We start from the raw sequence: 17,676 nt of genomic DNA on the forward strand, positions 1-17,676 counted from the left end.
ATAACAATAATAATAATAATAATGGCATTTATTAAGCACTTACTATGTGCTAATCACTGTTCTAAGTGCTGGGGAGGTTACAAGGTGATCAGGTTGTCCCAAGGGGGCTCGCAATCTTAATCCCCATTTTACAGATGAGGTAACTGAGGTACAGAGAAGTTCAGTGACTTGCCCAAAGTCACACAGCTGACAACTGGCAGAACCGGGATTTGAACCCATGATCTCTGACTCCAAAGCCCAGGCTCTTTCCACTGAACCACGCTGTTGCACATGCACAGACTGACACACACAGACATGCACACCCCTCCCCAACCACACACATACACACTCAGAGTTCTTTCCAGCCCCACACATCGATTCTAGCCACCTAAGGGCCTCCTCCAGATGGGTAGAACATTAACAGAGGTCATCGGTCTCCATGACAAAACAATCCTTCCAACGTAATCTATTTATGGTGATCAGAAAATGACAGGCCTTCTAGGCAACGCATATAAATGGCACAGTTGGCTTAAGGTTTGCCCGAGAGGCTGAAAAGGAGTGCGGGCTGCAGGAAGCACCCCGCGTCTTCTCCAACGCCCACCCTAAAGGAGCCCAGGATTGGATTTGGGGAAACCGTTCTCAGGAGCTCCAGTTTAGAGGTCCCGAAGGATCCGGGGAGAGCGGGGAGAAAGAGGAGCTCAAGGAAGAGAAGGAGGACGAGGAGGGGGCACTACTAAAAGCGAGCAATTTTGTCTCAGCAGCATGTGCACTGGAAGTTGCGCTAAGTGCCTGGGGGTGACCCTGATCCCTCTAGCTGTGCTTGGGGCCTTGGCTAACATCCTGCTGTTTTTCCCTGGAGGGAAGGTCATCGACAACAATGACAACCTCTCAGATGAGGTCTGGTACTTTGCCGGAATCCTGGGATGCGGCGTCTTGGTGAGTAGGACGAGTTCGACAACCCATAATTGGGCTTTATCTTTCATCCTCTGGAGCACATGGGGCAGGGGAGAGTGACTTTGGTAGCCCGGTTTGGCCAGGAAGTCCCGTTGGGTTTGGGACACATTTGGTTGATGCAGGTTCTAGGTGGTCTGGGGGCTGTGTTGTAATTGGTGATATGCTCAGTATGTGGCAGGATTCATCGGTGAGCTGAAAAGCCAGCGGCTTAAATCTGTTGGCGTGATAATAATAATAATAGCATTTATTAAGTGCTTACTATGTGCAAAGCACTGTTCTAAGTGCTGGGGAGGTTACAAGGCGATCAGGTTGTCCCATGGGGGGCTCACAGTCTTCATCCCCATTTTACAGATGAGGTAACTGAGGGCCAGAGAAGTGAAGTGACTTGCCCAAAGTCACATAGCTGACAACTGGTGGAGCCGGGATTTGAATCCGTGACCTCTGATTCCAAAGCCCAGGCTCTATCCACTGAGCCATGCTGAGCATCTTCCCCAATATTTAAGCACTTTCAGAGTGCCTACTGTGTGTAGATCCTTAGACTAGACACCTACTCTGTGCAGAGCACTGGACTGCTCACCTATACTATGTAGAACACTGGATTGTACACTTACTGTGTGCTGAGCACTGGACTGCTCATCTGCAATTTGGAGAGCACTGGGCTGGGCTCCTACTGTATGCAGAGAACTGGATTAGGCACCTACTGTGTGCAGAACACTGAGCTGGGTACCCTCTGCTCAGACTAGGCACATACCCTGAGCAAAGCCCTATACTGGGCACCTACCTACTCTATATAGAGCACTGTACTGAATGCCTACTGTGTTCAGAGAGCTATACTCAGAGCTGGGGACCATACAATGAAAGTAGAAGACAGGGTCCCTGCTCTCAAGGAACTTTTATGTCTCTATGAGGATAAAAATAGGCAAACCTCATTTTATTCATTTTCATTTAAATTAACCTCTACGTTGCATTGCCAGTTTTAGTTAGCCTTAATAGATGAAAATTAACCTAAACTAAAGTGAGCCATAGTAAGTCATCACAAGTAAAGTGAAAGCTACTCTTCACCTCCACTGGAAAAGTAATCATTGTGATGAGTGGAGAGAACAATGAAAAATAAAGATGAGGAAAATGAAATGAAGTCCTTCTCCCCATTGATAGTAGTAGTAGTCAGCGTGGCTCAGTGGAAAGAGCCCGGGCTTTGGAGTCAGAGGCTGTGGGTTCAAATTCCGGCCACTTGCCAGCTGTGTGACTTTGGGCAAGTCACTTCACTTCTCTGGGCCTCAGTTCCCTCATCTGTAAAATGGGGATGAAGACTGTGAGCCCCTCGTGGGACAACCTGATTACCTTGCATCTACCCCAGCACTTAGAACAGTGCTTTGCACATAGTAAGCGCTTAACAAATACCAACATTATTATTATTAGTAGTAGTAGTAATAGCAGAAGTTATAGTAGTAGTAGTAGAAGTAGAAATGGTTTCTATTTAGAGCCTACTTTATGCAGAGTACTAGACTAACTGCTGGGAAAAATTCAGAGGTGAAAATGAGACTCGCTATCAGGCAACAGATAATTCATTCATTCATTCATTCAATCGTATTTATCGAGCGCTTACTGTGTGCAGAGCACTGTACTAAGCGCTTGGGAAGTACAAATTGGCAACATATAGAGACAGTCCCTACCCAACAGCGGGCTCACAGTCTAAAAGGGGTAGACAGACAACAAAACAAAACATATTCACAAAATAAAATAAATAGAATAAATATGTACAAGTAAAATAAATAAAGGGAGTAACAATAACACAAAACATTTAAAAATACAAGGACAACGATATGTACTCCGGAAAGGAAAAGGCAATGAGGCAAGAGGAGCGGAGTTTTGGGCTCCTGCGGCTTAGTGTCTGGGGGTCACAGTCATGGCCACAAGTCACAGCCAGCTCTGGAAGGCCTCAAGCTGCCCTGGTCCTGCCCCTCCCGGATGCAGGAGGAGGGGTCGCAGAGGGAACTGGGGGTGGAGGGGTCTTGCCAGAGGTTGGTGAGGGGGCACAGCCTCTTTCCCACTGGCAGGCTGCCCCGCTACTGTGTAAGAGGATTGGAGGCTCACATGGCTGCTACTTCATAGAGATTACTTAAAACCTGCCTCTGGAATCTCTCTCCCAAGCAATTGCCATTCCCATTAGCTCCCCTGGCGAGCAACTCCAGGTGAGACTGTAGATGGGACAAAATGAAGAGGCACCACCTCACTCTTCCTCCCTGGGTCTAACAAAGCCTCGATTTTTTTTTGCCCTTGTCAGCCCTAGCCCAGCCCAACAGCTTTTCTGAACAAAACAACTCCAGAAGCATCAGGGTCTAAGATCCTGCAAAATTACATTATGGATTCATTAAAATTAAATTGAGTTTAAGAAATCAAATGATGCTAGGCAGAAAGTCAGTCAGGCCAACACACAGACAGTCTGATCAGACATGCATGCCCGTCTTCAGGGAATGAAGGAGCCAGCCAGTCTGGCTGTCTGGCAGACAGATGGAGAGTCAGTCGATCAGACAGACGGACACTCAGTCAGTCAATCTGACAGATAGACGATCACTCAGGTAGAAGGTCGGTCAGTCAATTCATTCATTCAGTCATATTTATTGAGCGCTTAATGTCAGTCAGGTGGATGGTCAGTAAATCAATCAGATAGATGGACAGTCAGTCAGTCAATCAGAAAGACAGACTGTCAGCTAGACAGAGGGACAATCAGTCAATAAGACAGATGGACATTCAGTCAATCAATCAGACAGTCAGCCAGAGGGACAGTCAGTCAATCTGGCAGGTGAACCACCTGTCAATCAGCCCGATGGTCGGTCATCCCGTTGGACAACTGCCGAGGGGAGGAGCTGGCTTTTCCCTACCCCGCCTCACTGTTCTCCGATGTCTCCGCTGTTGGCAGATGATCTGTCCCGCGTTGGTGTTCCTGGGTCTGAAGAACAATGATTGCTGTGGCTGCTGCGGCAACCAGGGCTGCGGAAAGAGGTTTGCGGTAAGTGGAGAGATGTTTCTGGTCATCGTCAGAGCCTCAGACCCAGAGTCAGTTTTGTTTTGACAGAGCCTGACACAACAACGGGCCATTGTTTCCAGGAAAGTCTGTGAGCTTCCCTTCCCTGGCCTGAGGTGAGACCAATCAACCCTTATTCTGCCACCACTGACCAGTCCCTATGCTCAGTATCCAGAGCATCAATTCTTTTTTTATATATATATGATATTTGTTAAGCACTTACTATGTGCTGTACACTATACTAAGCACTGGGGTAGATACAAGGGAATCAGGTTGGATGCAGTTCCTGTTCTACATGGGACTCAGAGTTTTAATCCCCATTTTACCGATGAGGTAACTGAGGCACAGAGAAGTGAAGTGACTTGTCCAAGGCCACACAGCAGACAAGTGGTGGAGCCTGGATTAGAACCCACGACCACGACTCCCGAGCCTGTGGTGTTTCCACTAAGCCACGCTGCTTCAAAATAGTATTAATTGTAATAATAATGATAGTTATTGAGCTCCTACCCAGTATAGTACACTGTATTAAGCACCTAGGAAAGTCCTGTAGAAACAACAATCAATCGATCAACACAGAGCACTGTACTAAACACTGGAAGAGTATAATACAACAGAGTTGGTAGATACATTCCCTGCCCACAAGGAGTTTATGTAAGACACATTCTCTGTCCACAAGGAATTTACACTCTAATAGTGGAGACAGACATAAGAGCAGTAGTGGTATTAGCAGTGATTATAATGATGGTGTTTGTTAAGTGTTTCCTATGTTGGCAAGCACTGTTCTAAGCACTGGGGTAGATACCAGCTAATCAGATTGGGCACAGTCCCTGTTCTACATGGGGCACACGGTCTTAATCCCCACTTTACAGGTGATGAAACTGAGGCACAGAGAAGTTAAGTGACTTGCCCACAGTCACACAGCAGATAAGTGGTAGATCTGGGATTAGAACCCCTGGCTCCCAGGCCTAAGATCTATCCACTAGGCCATGCTGCTGAGTTCATTGTATTAAGCTCTCAAGAAGTGCAAAACAGGCAAGTGACACATTCTCTGCCCACAAGAAGCTTGCGATCAAACTGGAGAGACAGACATAAAAGTATTTCCAGAGTAGTCAAAATAAATAATTGAAGGTGCTAGTGAATAAACCTACATTTATCAGTAGGGTGGGTATAACCAAATACGTAAGAGTTAGGACTGGCCAAAGAGTTTATGCGACTTGCTATTCTGGGAATTGATAGGGAATGGCAGAATAGAGACGGTAGGCTCTCGGGACGGATTTGAATATGGGGAGGGCTGTGTTCTGTCTGATGTGGAGAGGGAGGGAGAGCCAGGCTGAGGGAACAGAGTACAAGGACAGAGGTGGGAAAGCCGAGAGCGAGTGACAAGTAGAAGTAGATTAGCTGGATCCAAAGGAAGCACAAAGATTAGATAAAATCGAGCGAAAAGGCCAGGCTCAGTCAATCGATGACATTCATTCATTCATTCATTCAATCATATTTACTGAGCCCTTACTGTGTGCAGAGCACTGTACTAAGCGCTTGGAAAGTACAATTCAGCAACAGAGACAATCCCTACCCAACAACGGGCTCACAGTCTAGAATGGGGGGAGAATTTATTGAGTATTTACTATGTGCAGAGCACTGTACTAAACACTTCAGAAAGTACAACAGAATTGGTAAAAGAAATACATTCTCTTCCCTCTGCTCTGCACCCCTGGAGGTGCCTGGATGGAGTCAGCGAAGAAACATCAGTCTGTAGCCTGGTAGGATTGCCTCATCCACCAAAACAGGCATTTGGGGAGTTTCAGCTAATGCTTTCTGCTGGCCTCAGTTGCTGCAGGCTTGTTCCAGAGAAATTGCCAAAGAGGGCCGGAAACCTTCCTCAACCCCAGAATCTCTAAATTCAACTGCACTTTAGTTTCCAAAATTGGATTAAGATGCTCTCTTTTACCTCCATCATGAAAGAACCAACTATAAAAACAAATGGGGAAGATAAACGGAAGATGGGTGAAACCTCAGTGCAAGAGCAAAGTGCTTAGTACAGTGCTAAGCGCTTAGTACAGTGCTCTGCCACAGTAAGCACTCAATAAATACGATTGAATGAATGGAAAGTGTGTGCTGGGGCGACTGGTAGAACTAGGGTATTAACTCTCTACGCAGGGACCAAGCAGGTGAACCTGGGAAGCTTTACTTTATTTTCACACCCTGGATTTTTGTTTCAGTGTGTGAATGATTTATTTTGCCCTCCTGTGAGATTATTCAGCCCCTTCTAGGTGAGTCAGAGAGAATTGCCTCAAATGAATGCGACCGAGACTGTTTGGGGAATAAACCAGACCGTGCTTGAAATATAAGTGCTGAAATATTTCTTACTGGGTGCGTGGAAGTTACCTGTGATCACCCCAGCAGAAGGGAATTGCATGATTAGTTCTTTTGGTGGTAACTTTGGGGATTGGCTGGAATCCATTCACTGGAGCCAATGCAAAGAGTGAATTTGGGTTGGGGAACTGCATCCTTGTGTATCACCCCCCAATTATTCAAGAGTCCACAAGACTGGCAGGTCCTGTGGGCTGGATGTCTGTGTTGCTCTTCTCCCTCCAAAGACAGCCTGGTTCAACTCTGTGCTGATCCTGAGCTATCAGGGTGGGAGCAGGATGGGTTTGGAGATCCCAGACTCCTTTAAAGTCATCAGACGGACACACTGATGTAATGTCTCCTGAGGGGAGGGGTTGTGGGGTGAGCTAGTAGCCCAATCACTCCTCCTGACCTGTGCATTCTTCCCATATGTTTATTTGGCACTATTAGGTTTGGTCCATGCAGATTTGGGGTGAAAATATCCTCACCAAAAAGATACTAGTCTCATGGAGACTCCACCTGTTTGGGTTTGGGTTAATCCTTCCTGGTGCGATTGGAAAGAAAGTTGTTCTTGCCATAATCTCGCTTTTCCCTGTGGGGAGCCTCGGTTCTCATGCACACAAATGAGGCTTTTGTCTTTGGGTCCTACTCTGTAAGGTCTGAGGGATGCAGCATCAGATACTGATCCATTGTTTATTAACCCACCAAGAAACAACCCACAGGAATCACCCTCCCCAAATCCGTTTGCATGAATAATGGACACATGTAGTTCTAAACTGAGCTATTGAGTTCTAAAATTCCAGAAATTTCTCAACTGAGAAGGACCATCTAAATCGATGCTCCTGGAAAACATCTCCTTGCCAAATGGTTATCTTCAACCTGGGTTGGCCATGTTTACTTAAGATGGTACAGTTTTATTGCACCAGAAAGGAGACAGAAATAGCTTGTTTTATTGCTTGCTCTCTGATTATTTTTGTTGGCTCTCTTTCTGGGCCTCTCTGTCTCTCTCCATCTCTCTCCCTCAATCTTTTAGATGTTTTCTTCCATAATATTCGCTGGGATTGGAGTCCTTGGAGCCGGCTATGCATTTGCAGTATCAGTGGTGTCCCTCCACAGAGGTCCAAAATGCTTGAGCAACTTCAAAAACAGGACATGGAGCTACCCCTTCGTTGATGGGTAAGAGGAAGACCAGACTGTGCCTGGGAGGCAGGAAGCTGCAGGCAGCAATACCATCTCCCGGATGGAGTCATTCATTCCTTCAATTGTATTTATTGAGTGCTTACTGTGTGCAGAGCACTGTACTAAGCGCTTAGGAAGTACAAGTCGGTAACATATAGAGACAGTCCCTACCCAACAACGGATTCACAGTCTAGAAGGGAGAGACAGACGACAAAACAAAACATGTAGACAGGTGTCAAAATCGTCAGAACAAATAGAATTAAAGCTATATGCCCATCATTAACAAAATCATCCCATTATCCCTTACATCACAGCCATTCCCTGGTAACCAAGGCCAGCTGATTCAGACTGAATTATAACATCCCTCACCTCCAGAAACTTTTCTTTTTTGTGGTATTTGGCAAGCGCTTACTACGTGCCATACACTGTGCTAACCTCTGGTCTGGACAAAAGCTAATCAGGTTGGACATGGCCCATGTCCGGCATGGAGCTCAGAGTCTTACTCCCCACTTTACATATAACAGAGGCACAGAGAAGCAAAATGACTTCCCAAGTCACACAGCAGAGGCGGAGCCGGAATTTGAACCCAGATCTTTCTGATTTCCAGGTCCGTGCTCTATCCACTAGGTCATGCTACTTCTAGGGTAGACCTTTTTTCGGGACTAGGGCTGCTAGCTGAAGCCAGCAGGTACCTCCATGGTTTCTCTCAGGGAGGGTGCCCATCTCTGTCTCTACACAGGCCTCCAGCTGGCTATTCAGAGCTCCTTACCCCAGCAGAGGGGCTGCCACTAAAGCTTCGGGCTTTTTGATAACAATAATAATAATAATAATAATAATAACAATAATAGCATTGTTAAGCGCTTACTATGTGCAAAGCACTGTTCTAACCACTGGAGTGGTTACAAGGTGATCAGGTTGTCCCACATGGGGCTCACAGTCTTAATCCCCATTTGACAGATGAGGTAACTGAGGCCCAGAGAAGTGAAGTGACTTGCCCAAAGTCACACACCTGACAATTGGCGGAGCCGGGATTTGAACCCATGATCTCTGACTCCAAAGCCTGGGCTCTTTCCACTGAGCCACACTGCTTCTCACTGTTTTGATGATGATGATGATGATGTTCCAATCTCTGGGGTAGACACATGATAATCGGGTTGGTCACAGCCCCTGTCCCACATGGGGTTCAAATCTTAATGTCCGTTTTACAGATGAGGAAACTGAGGTCCAGAGAACTGAAGTGACTTGACCAAGGTCACGCAGCAGACAAGAGAAGAAACCAGGATTAGAACCCAGGTCCTTCTGACTCACAGTTCCATGCGCTATGCACTAGGCCATGATGGCTTTCGGAAACTTTCATTGACCCCACAGCAAGAGAGAGATGGTTGGCATGCACAATCCTGACAAAACTGAGGATCCCCCATTATGGTTTTTTCAGTCCCACCCACCTCTCTTAGATGAACCTCACTGCCGGTGATGTTGGGAGTGGAGGACAGCTCTATATACACAGTCTCCTTAGTTTTCTCTTGGAGAAGCAGCAGCACCAAGTGCATAGAGCATGGGCCTGGGAGTTGGAAGGTCCCAGGTTCTAATCCCAGCTCCACCACTTGTCTGCCGTGTGACCTTGGGTAAGTCACTTCACTTCTCTGGGCCTCAGTAACCTCATCTGTAAAATGGAGACTAAGAGTAGGAGCCTTATGTGGAACAGGGACTGGGTCCAGGCTGATAAGCTTTTATCTACTCCAGCACTTAGAACAGTGCTTGGCATGTAAGTGCTGAACAAGCATCATAATTTTTAATTGTCATTATTATTACAAAGTGGATTAAGAGCATGTTCCCCCATGTGGGACAGGGACTGCGTCCAACCTGATTTATTTGTATCTACCCCAGTTCTTAGAACAGTGCTAGGGACATAGTAAGTGTTTAACAAGTACCAGTATTATTATTACTATTATTAATCATTATTAACAGATGAGAGTTAATGATGATGAGGATGGTATTTGTTAAGTGCTTACTATGTCCCAAGCACTGTTATAAGGACTGGGACAGATACAAGGTTACCAGGTTGTCCCACTGACTCCAAAGCCTGTGCTTTTTCCACTGAGCCATGCTGCACCCATGAGAGACTGCTAATCTGGGAGAAATCCATGGTCCCCCCAGCAAAAAGAAATTTATCTATGGTTAATCCTTGCCCCCAAAAGTTAACCCAGCCCAGGGAACTGTGCTTCATTCCTCCTGCTACACAAGGGCACATTAGGAAAACAAGTGTTGCAGAATGAAGAATGTTTTGCAATTGATTGGAGTCCCTGGAACCCCTCCACTGCCCACACTCAAGAATACTTGACACCCCTTTGCCAACGAGAAGCAACACACGTATACCATGAAATGTCGTGCAGGAAACACACCCGGAAAGGGTCTTCACAGAGGTCTGCAGAGCCTAAGGCGACTCTCCAGTGAGGAAACCCTTCCCTTTCTTGAGAGCTGTGTGTTTGAGCCGTTGTGTTCACCATCCGGCTCCCTCCATAAATTGGGTCTGCTCCCAAGCTGTGAGTTTCAGTGGCCGAAACCTATGCAGAGGGTAGTTTGGGATTTAAAGTGAAATGTAGGCTGTGAAAGCATCTGGTTTGGGGGCAGCCGACTGGGGCAGCTCTTCTTTTTATTTTTTAATGGTATTTATTAAGTGTTTACTATGCATCAAGCACTGTCTTAAGCCCTGGGGTAGATACAAGTTAATTAGGATGGACACAGTCCCTGTCCCACATGGGACTCACAGTCTAAGTAGGAGGAAGAACAGGAGAACTGAGGCACCGAAAAGTGAAGTGACTTGTCTAATGTCACACGGCAAGGAATTGGCAAAACTGGGATTAGAAGCCAGGTCCTTTCGAATACCAACATTATTATTATTATTATTATTAGACCCATGATCTTTCCGCTAGGTCATGTTGCTTCTCCCTTATACGCTACAAATGTGCTACTGGATACTGGATACCTTTGAGTCTGCTTTTTGGATTTTCAGGTTACGGCTTCCCAAACTTTCCCCAGCTCCTGCTGTTCAGTTCTGTGACTTGGATGTTGGGCCACAGTTCACAGGGAAGACAATTGCTCTGTGCAAGTGGGAGACGGGATATCCCTCCCAAAGAATTACTCTAGGATCTACAAATTGTATATTATAAATTATCTAAGTATATTAATGTCTATAAATTGTATATTATAAATTATCTACATATATCAATGTCTGTCTCCCCTTCTAGACTATAAGCTTATTGTGGGCAGGGAATTATGTCTTCCAACCCTGTCTCCTGAGTTCTTAGGACAGTGCTCTGCACCCAGAAGATGCTCAATAAATACCACTGATGATGATGTTCACCATCATCTAAACTGGGCACCCGTGCCATCAAAAATGACACGTGACATTATCATGTTATGATGCCCACCAGGTGTAACACACGTGACGTCATGTGCATCGGTTTGTGTGGTATCCCCAAAGGCCGTGGCCAATTCATGTGTCAGTAGAGAACAGGGAACAGATCATAAATGAAGTAGCATGGTATAGTGGAGTGTGAGTCAAAAGGTCATGGGTTCTAATCCCGGCTCCACCACTTGTCTGCTGTGTGACCTTGGGCAAGTCACTTCACTTCTCTTTGCCTCAGTGACCTTATCTGTAAAATAGGCATTGAGACTATGAGCCCCACATGGGACAAGGGACTGTGTCCAACCCTATTTTCTTGTATCCACCCCAGCACTTAGTACAGTACCTGGCACGTAGTAAGTGCCTAATAAATACCATAGCTATTTCATTCATTGTTTTTTTCACTCAATCGTATTTATTGAGCGCTTAACTATGTGCAGAGCACTGTACTAAGTTCTTGGGAAGTACAAGTCAGCAACATATAGAGATGGTCCCTACCCAACAATGGGCTCACAGTCTAGAAGGGGGAGACAGACAAAACAAAACAAGTAGACAGGTGACAATACCATCAGAATAAATAGAATTATAGCTGCATACACATCATTAATAAAATAAAGTAATAAATATGTACGAATATACCTAAGTGCTGTGGGGAAGGGGGTAGGGCAAAGAGGGGGGCAATGGGGAGGGGCAGAGGAGGAGAGGAAAAGGGGGGCTCAGTCTGGGAAGGCCTCCTGGAGGAGGTGAGCTCTCAGTAGGGCTTTGAAGGGAGGAAGAGAGCTAGTGTGGCGGATGTGTGGAGGGCAGGCCAGAGGTAGGATGACAGCGGGACAGGCGAGAATGAGGCACAGCGAGGAGGTTAGCGGCAGAGGAGCAGAGTTTGCGGGCTGGGCTAAAAACATGGATTTTTATGGTGAGATCTCTGGGCCACTCCTGGGCCTGAGTTGAGCTGGGTAGGACTGGCCAGTGGGAAGAAGCTTTGAAGAGGCTCCAGGCCAACGTGAGCAGGACTGCCAGCGAGGGAGGTGTGTGCCAGGGAAAGGGAGGATGGCAAAGCAGCTGCAAAGTCTTTCCCTCCCTAAATTGGCAGACCAAGGCCTAGACCGCTGGAATTTGTGCATAATCCATCCTGTTTCCATCAAATAATAGTAATAATTCCGGTAGGAGAAGAAGCATGGCTCAGTGGAAAGAGCCTGGGCTTGGGATTCAGAGATCATGGGTTCTAATTCCGCTTCTGCCACCTGTCAGCTGTGTGACTTTGGGCAAGTCACTTCTCTGGGCCTCAGTTCCCTCATCTGTAAAATGGGGATAAAGCCTGTGAGCCCTACTTGGGACACCCTGATTACCTTGATTCACCCCAGCGCTTAGAACAGTGCTTTGCACAAAATAACTGCTTAACAAATGCCATCATTATTATTATTATTATTACTAGTTGGTAAGTGCTGACTATGTGCCAAGCATTGATCTAAGCACTGGGGTAGATACGAAATCAGTCAGTCAAGTATATTTATTGAGCACTGTGTGCAGAGCACTGTACTAAGCACTTGGGAGAATACAATGTCAAAATAAAACAGACACATCCCTTGCCCACAACAAGCTTACAGTTTAGAGGATGAGCTTACACTGACATCTGGACTATGACCAATCTGATGATCTTTTATCTTATTTAGTGCTTAATACAGCATAGTAAGCACTCAACAAAAGTGCCTTGAAATGATCATTCATTCATTCATTCAATCGTATTTATTGAGCGCTTACTGTGTGCAGAGCACTGTACTAAGCGCTTGGGAAGTACAAGTTGGCAACATATAGAGACGGTCCCTACCCAACAGTGGGCTCACAGTCTAGAAGGGGGAGACAGAGAACAAAAGGATGGACACAGTTCCATGTGAGGCTCACAGTCTAAGTAGGAGGGAGAACAGATAGTGAATCCCCATTTTATAGAGGGCATCACTGAGGATTTCTTGAAGAAACTGAGATAAAGAAAAGTTAAGTGACTTAAATCTTGCAGCAGGCATGCTGCAGAGAGGGGATTAGAACTCAGGTCCTCTTACTCCCAGGTCCCTGCTCTTTCCACTGGGCCACACAGCTTCTCAATTAATGGGATGTTACTAAAATGAGGTGTGAGGGGTGGGACTAAGCTACGTTGTTGCTAGAAGAGCCCTATCTTGTAAGGCTGCTGAACCGCAAGAGTGAAATTCTCTGAAGGTTATTTTTTTTATTTTTTTTTTTGTGGTAGACTAGTTTTTAGGACGGTTGGACAAGATTCATCACCAAAATAGAACCGTGTTGAATGCTTTTCCCTGTTGGGTTCTTTTGTTTGCTTCTTTCTAAGTTTTCTAAGTTTTAGAAGCAGCATGGCTCAGTGGAAAGAGCCCAGGCTTTGGAGTCAGAGGTCATGGGTTCAAATCCCAGCTCCGCCAACTGTCAGCTGTGTGACTTTGGGCAAGTCACTTCACTTCTGTGCGCCTCAGTTCCCTCATCTGTAAAATAGGGATTATTAACCTTGTAACCTCCCCAGTGCTTGTTTTTATGTATTTATTACTCTATTTATTTATTTCATTTGTACATATTTATTCTACTTATTTTATTTTGTTACTATGTTTTGTTTTGTTCTCTGTCTCCCCCTTCTAGACTGTGAGCCCACTGTTGGGTAGGGACCGTCTCTAAATGTTGCCAACTTGTACTTCCCAAGTGCTTAGTACAGTGCTCTGCGCACAGTAAGCGCTCAATAAATACAATTGAATGAATGAATGAATGCTTTGCACATAGTAAGAGCTTAACAAATACCGTCATTATCATTAATCTCACTATTGGCAGGGAATTTGTTGGTTAATTCTGTTTTACTTTTCCAAGCGCTTAGTACAATCTTCAGCACATAGTAAGCATTCAATAAATGCCATTGATTGATTGGTTGATTTGTTGATTCTAATGTTTCTGTCTCCCCTCCTACCCCTCTACAGGAATTACCTCACTGATCGTAACCTATGGGACTTGTGCTTAGAGCCTGAAAACATAATTCCCTGGAATCTAGGCCTGTTCTCTATATTGTTGATCATCAGTGCCATCCAGATTGTTCTTTGTGCCATCCAGGTGATCAATGGTATCTTTGGCACCCTCTGCGGAGATTGCCAGTGCTGTGGCTGCTGCGGGGTAAGTAAAGTCACTGATTGCCCATCATGATGTAGTGGATAGAGCACGGACTTAGGAGTTAGAAGATTGTGGGTTCTGATACCGACTTTGCCACTTGTCTGCTGCGTGACCTTGGGCAAGTTACTTCACTTCTCTGGGCTTCAGTTACCTCATCTGGAAAATGGGGATCGAGACTGTGAGCCCCACGAGGAATAGAGACTGTGTCCAGCCCAGTTTGTTTGTATCCAGTCTGGTGCTTAGTATAGTAGAAGCAGCATGGCTCAGTGGAAAGAGCCCGGGCTTTGGAGTAGCAGGTCATGGGTTCAAATCCCAGCTCCTCCAATTGTCAGCCGTGTGACTTTGGACAAGTCACTTAATTTCTCTGGGCCTCAGTTCCCTCATCTGTAAAATGGGGATTAAGACTGTGAGCCCCTTGTGGGACAACCTGATCACCTTGTAACCTCCCCAGCACTTAGAACAGTGCTTTGCACATAGTAAGCACTTAATAAATGCCATAATAATAATAATAATGGCATATGTTAAGTGATTATTATTATTATTATTATTATTACTACAGTGCCTGGCACATAGTAAGTGCTTAACAAATACCATACTTATTATTATTATTTAGAGCAGGGGTGGGGCACTACAATTCCCATTCAATTAATCAACCAATTGATGCTATTCATTGAGCACTTACTTTGTTCAGAGCATTGTACTAAGCACTCTTCTAGCCAGTGGCCTAGCGCCCTTTCAGTCAATTAATAACAGGCAGAGTCCACTTGGATTCTTTCTGTTTACCTTTGGAAACACTCTGGACTGTAAGATCTTCGTGGGCAGAGGACGTGTCTGTTTACTGTTCTATTATACTCTCCTAAGCGCTTAGTACAGTGCTCTGCACCCAGTAGTTGCTCAATAAATATGATTGAGTGAAAGAATGCATGAATAAATGAGCACTCTGATTGAATATATTCATCTTCAAAGCTCAATCGAGGCCTTTGGATAAATACTGTTCCTCATCATTTCTAGACAGCTCAGTACCGTCTTCTCATAATAGCTCCATGAGGTAGAATTCCTTTGTTTTATGTCTGTCATGAGGAGAAAACCCTGAACTGTCTAGGGTGGGGGGTCTTTCTTGTCTCATCTTATGCCGTGGAGTTGTCTCCGACCCTTAGAGACTCCATGGACACATCTCTCCCAGAATGTCCCACCTCCATCTGCAATCATTTCTTGGTAAAAATACGGAAGTGGTTTACCATTGCCTTCTTCCGTGCAGTAAACTCGAGTCTCCGCCCGCGACTCTCTCCCACGCTGCTGCTGCCCAGCACAGGTGAGTTTTGACTTGTAGCAGGTTGCCTTCCACTTGCTAGCCACTGCCCAATCTAGGAATGGAATAGGTAGGCCTCTGCTTGACTCTCCCTCCCACAGCCAAGACTGGTAGAGGACTGGAAACTCTCCAGATGTGGTCCTGAGACCTTTAAAAAAACCATATAGGTTCTCTGAGTGCTTTAGGCCACTACCTGAAGGCAGGGGATGGACCAGATGACCTCTTGAGGGTCCTTCCAACTCTACAATTCTCTGGAGAAGTATATGAAATGCTTCTCGGGGGAGAAGCAGCGTGGCTCAGTGGAAAGAGCACGCGTTTTGGATTCAGAAGTCATGGGTTCGACTCCTGACTCTGCCACATGTCTGCTGTGTGACCTTGGGCAAGTCACTTAACTTCTCTGAGCCTCAGTTACTTCATCTGTAAAATGAGGATTAAGACTGTGAGCCCCATGTGGGACAACTTGAGCACTTTGTATCCCCCCAGCACTTAGAGCACTTACTATGTGCAGAGCACTGTACTAAGCGCTTGGGAAGTACAAATTGGCAACATATAGAGACAGTCCCTACCCAACAGTGGGCTCACAGTCTAAAAAAATTTCTCCTTCTTTCAATCAATCAATCCATCAGTCGTATTTCTTGAGAACTCACTGTGTGTAGAGCACTGTATTACACACTTGGGAGAGTACACAATGACAAGGCTGGTAGACAAGTTCCCTTCCCACAGTGAGCTTGCAAAATAGAAGGGGAGATAGACATTAATAGAAATAAATGAAATCTAGTTATAGACATTAGTATTGTTGGGCTGAGGGAGAAGTGAAAAAAGGGAGCAAAATCCAGTGCAGATTCACTGACTCCCCCTTGACCTCTTCCAAGTAATAATGATAATAATAATAATAATAATGGCATTTGTTAAGCACTAACTCTGTGCAAAGCACTGTTTTAAGCACTGGGGAGGTTACAAGGTAATCAGGTTGTCCCAAGGGGGGCTCACAGTCTTAATCCCCATTTTACAGATGAGGGAACTGAGGCCCAGAGAAGTTAGGTGGCTTGCCCAAAGTCACACCGCTAAGTGGCGGAGTTGGGATTTGAACCCAAGACCCCCGACTCCCAAGCCTGGGCTCTTTCTGCTGAGTCACGCTGCAAAAGGATTATGAGATCCTTCTAAGCAATCCCTGGTAGACTCTGCCTCGCCCTCTTAAACCCCAAATAAAAAAAAACTTAAAAAAAAACTTTCATTCATGCAGGCAGCCATTTGGCAGTATTTAGCAAATTCCTACTCTGTGCAGAGCATTGTGTTGGACACTTGGGAGGGAATGAAAAAAGATACGATGCCTGCTTTCATTGAATTTACAGTCTAATGAAACCAGGTGATTGGTTAGCCATGCGGAGGGCAAAATGTTTAAAAGAGAAAAGGAAATATGAAAGCATCAATTGAGTAACTTTTCCTCTTCTTCCCTAGGGAGATGGACCAGTGTAACTCCATGCTACTCACAGTGTACAGAGGGGAAATCCAGGGTGATGCATATTTAAGTTTTGGGCTCAAATCCCTTCAGTTCCCACCTATCTGTTGTCCTGTGTGTCCATTATTCCACGGACTGAAGTCTCCTGATTTTTTTTTAATTTTAATCTCTTTGAAAAGCTCTGCTTGGATATCCTTCTACCAAAATTCAGTTGGAAAATGGAGTTTACTTTTCATTAAAAATGTATTTGGGAAAACCCATTTTTCAGTCTACTGCTTGGGGAAACCATCACCCTCTTTGTCCCACCAAAGAAGTTTTCGAATGGCTGATTTCTAATTTCATTGTGCACACTGGGCAGCCTTTGCAACTACACACATTGTGTGTCTTCGGGGTTTGTCTCTTTGCAAACAGAGATGTGTTTATCGGTCTGGTGTTTTGGTTTGTTTCAGGAAAAGGACATATATTTTTAGAAAAGTGCAAAAGAAGACACTTTCTCATGAATCATTTTTGTTAGCCATCCTGTGTACGTTTTTGAGTATTCTTTTGGGCTCAGGATAACCAGTTAGGTCCTGGTTCTGCTCCCACGGCTAATTCATCCTAAGGCCACAACCTTGGCCATTCCTACAAATGACTCAGAAGATGCCAGTGAATCTAACGAGCAGCCGCTGTGACCAGAGCTGTCCGGGCTCTGAAATCCTTATTGGGAAATCCTGTCAGAGTTCCTGAAAGCTGGGGTCAGAGGGATGGTTGAAGAGCAGAAGGTTCCCCTATGTCCACTGGCCCTTCTCCACTGATGTGACCGACCCTTCTCCCTGGGAGTTTTCCAGGATCCCGTGGGGCCCATCTAACAGTGAAACCAGTCCATC

General features: G+C 45.5%; 1 protein-coding gene across 2 annotated transcripts; it reads left to right on the forward strand.

The window, feature by feature from the left end:
• The first annotated feature begins 485 nt into the window (after window positions 1–485).
• On the forward strand, window positions 486–17,070 carry TM4SF4 (transmembrane 4 L six family member 4). Of its 2 annotated transcripts, XR_005451572.1 has the most exons (6): window positions 486–915; window positions 3,854–3,943; window positions 7,341–7,483; window positions 13,856–14,045; window positions 15,301–15,354; window positions 16,810–17,070. XR_005451572.1 is itself a non-coding variant. In XM_038747821.1 (5 exons), the coding sequence occupies exons 1-5, from the start codon at window positions 742–744 to the stop codon at window positions 16,825–16,827; spliced, it is 615 nt and encodes a 204-aa protein (XP_038603749.1). In that variant the 5' UTR covers window positions 486–741; the 3' UTR covers window positions 16,828–17,070. The 2 variants fall into 2 exon arrangements, 1 of the variants encoding a protein (XP_038603749.1); XM_038747821.1 differs by lacking the exon at window positions 15,301–15,354.
• The last annotated feature ends 606 nt before the right edge of the window (window positions 17,071–17,676 follow it).

This window comes from Tachyglossus aculeatus, chromosome 1, assembly GCF_015852505.1.
Source record: "Tachyglossus aculeatus isolate mTacAcu1 chromosome 1, mTacAcu1.pri, whole genome shotgun sequence".
Taxonomy (NCBI): domain Eukaryota; kingdom Metazoa; phylum Chordata; class Mammalia; order Monotremata; family Tachyglossidae; genus Tachyglossus; species Tachyglossus aculeatus.